We start from the raw sequence: 9,866 nt of genomic DNA on the forward strand, positions 1-9,866 counted from the left end.
GACAGTTGAGAAGGAATGTCGTTGCTATGACGACCACACACACCGCTTACAGATAGGCTTAGCATCTTGAATCGCAAAGTTATCTAGAACCTTAGGGATATTTGTAGCTGATACCTTTTCGTGTGGGCGAGAGTGAGTGTAATAGAAGATAATTCCGCCATTTCGAGCAAGTTATCGCGTCGCAGAAAACAGCGGCGAGGTGTATTTGTTCCGAAGCGGGCGGCCAGCGCGCCGCCATGTTGTCAACGCAGCTCGCAAAGCCCGCAGCAACGGGCGTACGCCGAGATTTGATGCGTGAGTGCGCCCGCAGGACAGACCGCGTTACGTACGGATCTGCGCATGCTCATTCGTTACCCACATCGTCGCTGCGTCTTTTTTCAAAACACGTGCATAACCTTCCCAACTGCTATGATAAGGTGCTATTAAAATTTATAACCTAATTGTAGACATGAATTGCAGTCTTTGGATGAAACATTCCGCTTGTCATCTGTAAAGGATGCTTTAAGTAAAAATGGATATTTATGATCTAACGATTCTATATTTCCTATGCAACTGAGTGCTCTTTGTTTGCAATAACTCAAGCCTGTGAATGTTTCTCGTAGTCGCAGCATCCTTTCTGGGCCTCTTACTAAAGGGCACAATTCGTGATGGAAATATACAGCAAGGAAAAATCTTCAAAGCCTTCAGCCTACTAGATGACAGTCTGTCCAAACTGGTCACCGTGGGTGGATTCATGAAGGATAAAAAGGAAGTTGATTGCGTGAACGCGAGTGTCACGCGCTGCATTCGAAACGTGGCTCGCGTAGGAGCTGCGGCGGTGGTGACAGATCTAGCAGGGGACTAACCGAGTCAGAAGACCAGTTTCCGAAGCTTGCTGCGCACTAACTCCCAAATTTCTGCCCAGGAGAGACATATATGTCAAGGCGCATGGACGGCCCCCTTGGGTTAACCAACGTAGCCCTAGCTGACAATGTGGCCAACACTTCTGACAGCTGCCCCACAACCATCTCCGCCGAGTCCGATCTGGAGGCATTCTGGGGAGCCCGGAGCATTATGTCTCTGCCCAGGAGACCTGGATGCATCTACCGCGCATGGCGTGAAGCGGTCCAGCTCAACGAAGTGGCCCACTGGGAGCAGCCGGCTGCTTTGAAAGGAGCCCGGGGTGATGCTCCAGTGTCAGCGCCACCGTGTACACTCGGGGCACGAGATCACCGCCGAGAACTGGCAGCAGGGCCGGTAAGATTCGAATTTAGACAAGATACTTTAGTTCCGCAACCCTGTTAGTTATGCACCGTAGGGCAGCCGTAAAAGCGATAGAATACCTACTCAGCAATACCGCTTCTCATGACCAGAGTGTAGGTCGCTAGAGCTGTAACATTTGGTTTTCAGTGGGTGCATGGGGCGAAAAAATAGGCTTGGTTGGGGGGCTTAAAATCCAGCTTTTATGGTATGACGCCACAGAACTAACGCGGCTTGACAGCGAATCCACGTGTTGATTCTTGTTAGTGTTCATGAACTTTACCACTGGCTTAATCAATGCAATATATGCTATCTCTGTTATATAATAATAATTGTCCAAGAGTACTGACGTCAGCTTAACAAAGCCGCTCGAGCGTCCCTGTGCCACCTTGGGGTACAGTATCTCCGACTCTGAATGTGAGGTTCCTGGAGTGTTCGATGCCCTTCCTATCAGTATTGAAAACTTGTTATGGCAGCTCTTACCAAATGGGCGATGGCAAGTGACAGCGTGACGTCGTTAAGCTCTAAGGCTTAGTAATTCCCGTCTATATCAGCTGGCATCCCCGTCTGTATCAGCTATACCCATAATTTTTCTCGCAGCGCCGATGATGACGCTGGCAACGGGAACGACTGAATCCTACCATAAATACCGGGGATGGGCGAAAGGTTACTTGTCCAGTACAATTCTCCTTAGAAGCACGTGATAATCAAAATTCAGTCGCACTTGCACCTATAACTTCACAGCGCACGTTTTCGTCATTTTGTTCCTGAACGTACGAGAAGTATCGCACATCCCGAAAATAGATATCTAGAAAGAAAAGTTTTACGTTCGCTTTCTTGCCGCCCGGACCTTTTCAAGCTTTTGGTAAAGCAGCGCAAAATACTCGCGGCATTTTTTCCATACAGCGGCCGAATCATCCTTGCAACTTCCGCTTCATCCCGACCAAGAAAAATATTTACTGCCCGTGGCAGATATGTCGGCCGTGAAACCTAAAACCAAGAAGGATGGCTAACTGATGGTGAAGAAGCGCAGACTTAATTTGGGACATTCAATCCCATAAACCAACTAACCAAGCAACCGATAAATCTGGCACTAAGAAGCAGGTAGGCCGTAGGCCGGTGAGTATGCTTCCCAGCCAGACGGATTTCGCCGCTCAGTGAAACTTAGATGATAGATTTCTGAATATGATATCAACTTTTCCTTATAGTATAATATCCTGTTATTACTTCACCTTTAGTACATCGCTGAGTTTCTGGTATCTCACAAATGCTCCCTGAGATTCGTCACATAAGCCCCATATGACGGCTGTACAAAAGCGCGACTGTTACCTACTACACGCCTGATAATTAATGCGGCTTGAAACGCGCGTAGCCGCGCTCTAATCCGCAAATATCTACCAGAATTATAAATGGGGTGTATTTGGACCGATTAACTATTTTAAACTTCACTCGATCGCTTCAAAAGATCTCTACACGTTTTTGGCTCATAGCATGTCTAAACATCTATTGAGAGTTTCATTCTGACTTCGTTTGCTTAGATAAATGCTTTTTCTATTATAGGTAGGATCCGCATGGAACATCATACAAAGTCAGGTTGCTGGTCTGAACAGTTTCAATTCTCTTCTGCTTCTGCATGGGTCATGTACATAGTTCGTCACATAGTATTCTCATGAACATCTTAGTTTTATTTGAACGGGGCATGTTCAAAGCTGTGTGATGTCAGCAATATCCTTTAAAAATACTGCGTCACAATAACCTCACGCAGATTTTTGCATACTCAACTGAAACAAATGCATAAAAAAATCGGATTCTTCCTACGTTGAATTATATTTGTTTGAGGTATGAGCTTTTAAACTGTGAGAACTCCGGAGAGCTTGCCCTCAGCTCTGATGGTGTCTTTGCAAATGCAGAGCAGTCCGCCCCGAAGACCAAGCCAGATGGCCCGTTCAATGGCAACGCGAACCTGCTGGCCCCACAGCGTGGCGAGGAGCACGATGCCCTTGAACAAAGCTTCTACTGCACCGAAGATGTCGCCGGCAACAAAGACACGGTTTGCCGGTCAGAAAAGACGCTGTTTCTGATGCAAGATGCACTGTCGTCCCTGGTGCTTGGTGGAGCAAGCAGCTTCGAAGGCAAGAATGACCCCTCCACATGCGTCAACAGGTTGGCCCTTGCTTCCAAGAGCATGGACTTGACCTACGCCAATGCCTCCTCCTCTGCGCACGACTGCACTGATGCGTGGACAAGGATGTTCCTCCACTTGTCTCAAGACCACGCTTGGTGGCAAGGCCATGGACATAACTTGCACCAGAACATGTTCCGAATTCTGCCTTGCTCTAACTGCTTCACCGGAGAGCAATATAGACTTGCTACTGCAGTTCCGCAACTCTGGTTGGGTTTCCACAGGAGGGACAGCCGAGAGAGAGGTAGAATACTAGCCCGGCAATACAGCTTCTGATGACTGCAGTGGAAAATATTTTGGGTGGGGTGCTTAAACTCCGCTTTTAATGCTATATCGTCACAACATTAACGGGGCTTGTCTGTGCCTCCACGTACGAATTTTCTTTACCGTTCATTATCTTTGCCTCTGGCTTAGTCAATTAACTATTTGTTTGTTATCTCTACTATCTAATGATTATTCCCACGGCATACAGCTGTCAGCTACAATGTTATGTCAGATATCACATAAAATAGATATAAAACGACGCTTATCAAAGCCGTTCGGACGTTCCTGCGTGACCTAGGGATTGAGTGCAAGATTCATGGAGGATTCGATTCCCCTCAACCTTCTACCTGTGTTGACAGCCTGTTATGGTAGCTCCTACTAAATAGGCGATCAAGTGGTCGCGTGATGTCATTAAGCTCTAAGGCGATGTCAAGTGGTCGTGTGATGTCATTAGGCGCTAAGGCTTATCAGTTCCCGTCTATATCAGCTATATTCCCACAATTTTTCTCACAGTGCCGACTATAACACTGTCAACGGGAACGACTGAATTATTAAGTTTTGAGAAAGGGGCTTTTAACGCTGGTAAGACGCAGATATATGATCTTGTGTACGGCCCTTCTTTCTACATCATCATCATCTAAGCTTGATTTTAGTAGATACTAATATAAGCTTCATGGAGTTTCGTACACGTTCCCTGCAACCGATATTGCATTCATGAATTACAGGCAATCCGCGCATTGCCGGAGCACCGATTGAACTGTGCGGGCCACCCGTAGTATAGATACCAGGGGACAGGTTACGTGTCCAGTACAATTCTCATTACAAACACGTGACTCTTTTATCATCACTGCGCACGTTTTCGCAATGTTCATAACGAACGCCCGAGAAGTGCCACGTATCGCGAAAATACTATGTTGAAAGAAAAGTTGTGCGTTCGCTTTCTTGCCGCTCGGATCTTTACACGCTATCGGTAAAGCAATGCATTGTACTCGCGGCCTTTCAGCCATACAGGGATGGAATCATCGTTGCAAACTTCCGCTTCATCCCGACAAAGAAACGTGTTTACAGCACGTGGCAGGTACGTTGGCTGCGCAACCTAAAACCAAGAATGTTGGCCAACTGATGGCGAAGAAGCGGAGTTACTCAGGTGTTCTAGAATACGCACTTTAGCAACAGTGCTTCTGAAGGCCGACCCTAAATCTCTTCCACATAGTGACTTGCGCTCGCTTTCATGCATTTTGGGTGCCGCATTAATCGCGAATCTCTTCATTTGATATCTTAATTACCTCGAAAGTAGACTTAGCATGATTTTCCCAGCTACGATATGATGTGAAATGCCGCTCGACATAGTGATAATATACCGCTTAAAAAAGCCTTATGAAGGTGCCTGCGTAGCGTAGGAATGCTCTGTCCAAAAAAAGAAAAAAAACTATACGACCCAGCGAAATATACAAAATATTCCCTTCGGTTGTAAACATTATGCAGACTTTTCTGCAGTTCTGTAGCACTCACTAGTAGTACTGGATTTTTTTTCTACAGACGTTTCTGCATTCTGTAGTTCAATAGTAATTTATGTTGTAAACATATAATTCTTCTGTTACTAAAGAAGTTCCTGTTGTTAAAACAGGTAGCATGAGAAAAAACCAAACAAGTTATGTCGTAACAATAGGAAATCGTTTATAGGTTTTTCCGATAGGGTGGCATGTCAGACTCAGAATGCAAGGCTCCTGAGGGGTTCTATTACCCGCACCCTTTTATCTAAATTTGCAAACCAATTTTCCGAGCTCCTGCGAAATCACCAATGTCAAGTAGTTGCGTGACGTCGTTAAAAGTCAAGGGTTATCAGTCCCCGTCTATGTCAGATGCTGTAGCCATCCTATCGCTTTTCTCTCACAGCACCGGCGATGATGATGACAAACAGAACGCCGGCGTTTTTCTGAAGAACTGTGGTCTTAACGCTACCATGTTAAGAAGCAGATACATGATCTTGTTGGCGGCTATTCTTGATACTACACAATCCCGGTCCCCCAGTGCCGGCTTCTTCTGAAAAGGTGCTGCACGAGGTTGTTCTTCAGGCCTGGATGTGTCATGCTTCGCATTGCTAAGTGCAAGGGGTTGGTGAATGCCTTGCTAGAAAGTCGACACAGCCAGAAACACTGTATCAAACACGTCACCACTTTGTTCAGCGGGGACGGCAATGGTCCCGGATGAAGACAGTGCAGGTCACAGTGAACTGAGGCTGAAGCTGACAGAGTGCCTAGTGACTACGCATTAACGTGCTGTTTATTGTTTGTTACTGGACTGTGGTGGATATTGCATTTTTAGATTCAGTTCAGCTCTAATAACATGCCCAAAAATATCTTGAGAGTTCTAGTTTTGCTGTTTTGTTTATTTAAGGCAGCTGCATTGGGAAAAGCTTTAAATTATAAGATCAGAAGAAAACATTACACAGACTCAGGTACCCCGTCTTTAGAATTTAAATTTATGAATACTCAACTGTAATGTACATAATTCGTTAAATTCAATTCTAGTCAGACCTAAATAGCGCAAATCTTCCCGAGGCCAGCAGCATCTACAAATAACCCTGCCTAGCACGCCAGGCATGCCTGTTTTATCATCGGAGATTTTGCTGGGCACTAATACTTTAGCGTTCGAATTCATTCACATTCACTCCTTTATTTTCCATCAATCATAACATGCGCGATAAAGGGTAGAAAAATATAAATATTTTCTAATAATATGCTTGACTCCGAAAGATTATTACGTGTTCAATCCGGAAACAAAATTTATTTCAATATTATATTAGAAGCCATGCTTGCCTGCAAGCCACCGGAGACGTCGAAATCATTCCAAACGATCAAATACACCAAAACAACACATTCATTGGGAATAAACATGCTAATGGCGACTAGCTGCTACAAAAACACACATTTGTGTGTTTGCCTTACTATTGATGAAATATGTGTGCACACTTTTTATTCATTAGGATAATGCAGATAAAATATGCTTTCAATACGCCATTTCAGCATTTCTACAGTGCACGAGCCACTTGAAATGTGTGAACAACTCTGCCACACCATCTACGACAATGGAAATCAATTATTGCCTCCTTCTATAAGTCGAGAGTAAAGCTAGGCAGCTAAGCATCCTTAAATAAAACATTGAAAGTTTCGTTACAAATCTGGTGTATAGTGCGAAGTGATTTTGACGATTTTATTTGCGTGCCACTAGATTTGTAACGAAACTATGCTCAGACGGTAAATGGGACCGATGAACTCAAGCGAAAAAGTGGGGTTGTGATTTCAGAAATTTGCTCTCAATCTTTGTTTCTGTAATTCAACAACGTTATATGTTTTCAATAATTTGTTTAAAAACAGGCTAGCTTGCAACTTCACATAATTTTGCTGTCAATGCTTTTTTTAGTTTACAGATATGTTCTGTCCCTGGCGTATTGACAAATAAAAAGCTCACTGTGATAAGTTTTGGTTAAGAAATAGAGACATTTTCGGTACTGCTAAGTTTTCTGTTTAAAATTTTCTGTGATTTTATAGTTTTTTTGTTCAGAACTGCAAAAAAATATTTCTTATTTAACCACAATTTTTTGTTATACGGCGTTTCCTGTTTTTAATTTTTCAGTTCTTTTTTTCTCTCGCAGTCAAAAGAAGATGCAAATATATATTTTTTACTCGTCTTTCATTTCACATGGTTTTCTACCTGTAAGAACAAAAAAATTGCGTTAAGCGCTAATTTCTTCAATGAACACCATTTTTGAAGCCAAAGTTTTGCTAACTCCACCTCACGAATATCTTTTGGTGCTGGCAATACTCGATGGCACCCGAGCAACAGCCGTTGTCTAGCCACCCAAAAAGGAAAGTGGAAAAATGCAGAACAGATATCATTGTAGCAGGGAGCGAACCTTCCTTCTCGTTTGGTCTAATATATGCTCATAGTTGCCCACTACGGACTTCAGTGTGGCGCAACTAGTTATCTTCTGTCGAATCGAGTCTATTGCGCCTCCCATCGTCGAACAGCGCTTTCGGGGTTGTTATACCATTTCGCTTTCTATTCAGCATTTACCTACTATCGAAGTAATAATCAGTTTTCGATAGAAAATACAACAGACGACATAAAATATTGAATCTTTTGCCTTCCTAACATGGTTCCAGCTGGAAAAGAGAAAATTAGTTTTTTCGTAAGCGTATTTTGGTCACGGAAGGAGAACCGATATTCTCTGTACTGATACAGAAATGTTCTTTAAAAATGCCTGTAATTTAACACATTTTGTATAGTGAGTTATGCAATTTTTCACAATTTTTCGCACAATGGCTTGCTTCAGTTTTATAGAAATATTTTGCTCTAACGCTGCAATGGGTTTCATTCCCTCCTGAAGCGATCACTGCTTTTAGGCGGGAAGGGAACCTATAATAGTATAGCCTGCCAGTTCTTTAACAGTGCTGCGCAAGCGTCGACTGCACGGAGCTGCTGCGCCGGAAGACGCAGGAGATGTCAAGCGAGGGCAAGAGAATGCCCACCATTCCTGCAGCTCCAGTTAGCGTCGCCAGCTAGGCTGTTCTGATTGGCATCGGGGCCCGAAGAAGCTGTATCTGCTTGTTTTCACCCGCCATATGCGTATATAGTCCGAATAATATCTTGAAGGTATACACATTTGCAATAAAAGAGCTAACAAGGCCAATATATCTTTGTAGTCGTTACCTTGGCAAAATTATTGTCGATAAAATTAAATATCCTCACCCTGATTACTTATAAAAGAAACCTTCTCGCGACAGCCCTAGCAGATGGAGCCACAGACAAGTAATATTTGAAACGTTAAATCATCATCATCATCAGCCTGACTATACCCACTGTAGGACGAAGGCCTCTCCCATATTTCTCCAATTAACCCGGTTCTGTGCTAGCTGCATTCACTTGACCCCTGCGAACTTCTTGACCTCATCCATCCACCTAATTGTCTGCTGCCTCCTGCTACGCTTTCCTTCCCTTGGAATCCAGTTTGTTACCCTAAGCGACCATTGGTTATCCTCTCTTCGCACTACATGTCCGGCCCATGCCCATTTCTTCTCAATTTCCACTAGAACGTCAGTAAATGAAGTTATTTCTATGACCCCACTCTCGCTTCCTATCTCCTAATGTTACCCCTACCATTTTTCGTTCCCTAGCCCTCCACTAAAGTAGCATGATATCCCTCCCGTCCTTCAACAAATCTATAGTTATCTGATCCTCTCCAGCTGATTTCCCCCTTTTCATAGTTTCTATTGCTTTCTTAACCTCGTGCTTCGTCACTGGTGGAACGTCTGACTGTTTTTCCCTATCGCCAATCTCATTACGGTCCTGACTACTTTGGCTGCTGTAGAGATCAGTACAGAACTCCTCAGTTACTTTGACTACCTTGTCCATATTCGTGATGTCATTGCCCGCATTTTCCCTTAGCGCATACACCTGATTTTTACCTATGCCCAATTTCGTGACCGCTTTAAGGTTTTCCCCGTTCTTTAAAGCTCGCTCAATTTTCTCTATGTTACACTTCCTTATATCGGCCACTTTGCGCTTATTGATTAGCCTTGATATCTCTGCCAAGTCTATCTGGTCTGTTGGGTTGGAAGCTTTCATACTCTGGCGTTTCTTAATCAAACCTTTCGTCTGCTTAGACAGCTTACCGGTATCCTCTCTAACTATCCGACCGCCTACCTCTACAGCGCACTCTGCAATGATATCTCTGAAATTATTGTCCATTTCTTCTAGGGTAACGTCGCCATCCTCAGTTAGAGCTAATTTTTTATTGTGCGTTCCTAATCTGTTGCGTTCCTTCTTCAGATTTAGACTAATACGAGACCTCACCATCCTGTGGTCACTGCATCGCACTTTCCCAATTACCTCTACATCTTGTATAATGGCGGGGGCTGAACACCGTATGAAGTCAATTTCATTTTCAGTCTCCCCGTTACACTCTAAGAACTGGAACTCTTATTTCAAGAGTCAAACAGCCTAATTACTCCTGCAGATCTCACTTTACTCCTGCCATATGCGAGGAAGAGTGAAATGGCCTTTCAATCTTCCAAGAAAAAATGAGTAAAGTGAACATTCTACTCCTGCAGATTTAGATAGCGTTAAAGGTTGTTTTACTCCTGCGATAAAGAAATTATAACTTTCCGTACCACACATG

General features: G+C 43.8%; 1 protein-coding gene across 1 annotated transcript; it reads left to right on the forward strand.

Moving 5' to 3' along the window:
* Nucleotides 1-919: 919 nt before the first annotated feature.
* On the forward strand, nt 920-3,754 carry LOC146172148 (uncharacterized). Its single transcript, XM_084585930.1, has 2 exons — nt 920-1,236; nt 3,150-3,754. Exons 1-2 carry the CDS (start codon nt 928-930, stop codon nt 3,318-3,320), a joined length of 480 nt encoding a protein of 159 aa, XP_084442056.1. The 5' UTR covers nt 920-927; the 3' UTR covers nt 3,321-3,754.
* Nucleotides 3,755-9,866: the final 6,112 nt, after the last annotated feature.

Source organism: Amblyomma maculatum, unplaced genomic scaffold (assembly GCF_055883805.1).
Source record: "Amblyomma maculatum isolate TAMU_Amacu unplaced genomic scaffold, ASM5588380v1 scaffold_13, whole genome shotgun sequence".
In the NCBI taxonomy this organism is placed as follows: Eukaryota; Metazoa; Arthropoda; class Arachnida; order Ixodida; family Ixodidae; genus Amblyomma; species Amblyomma maculatum.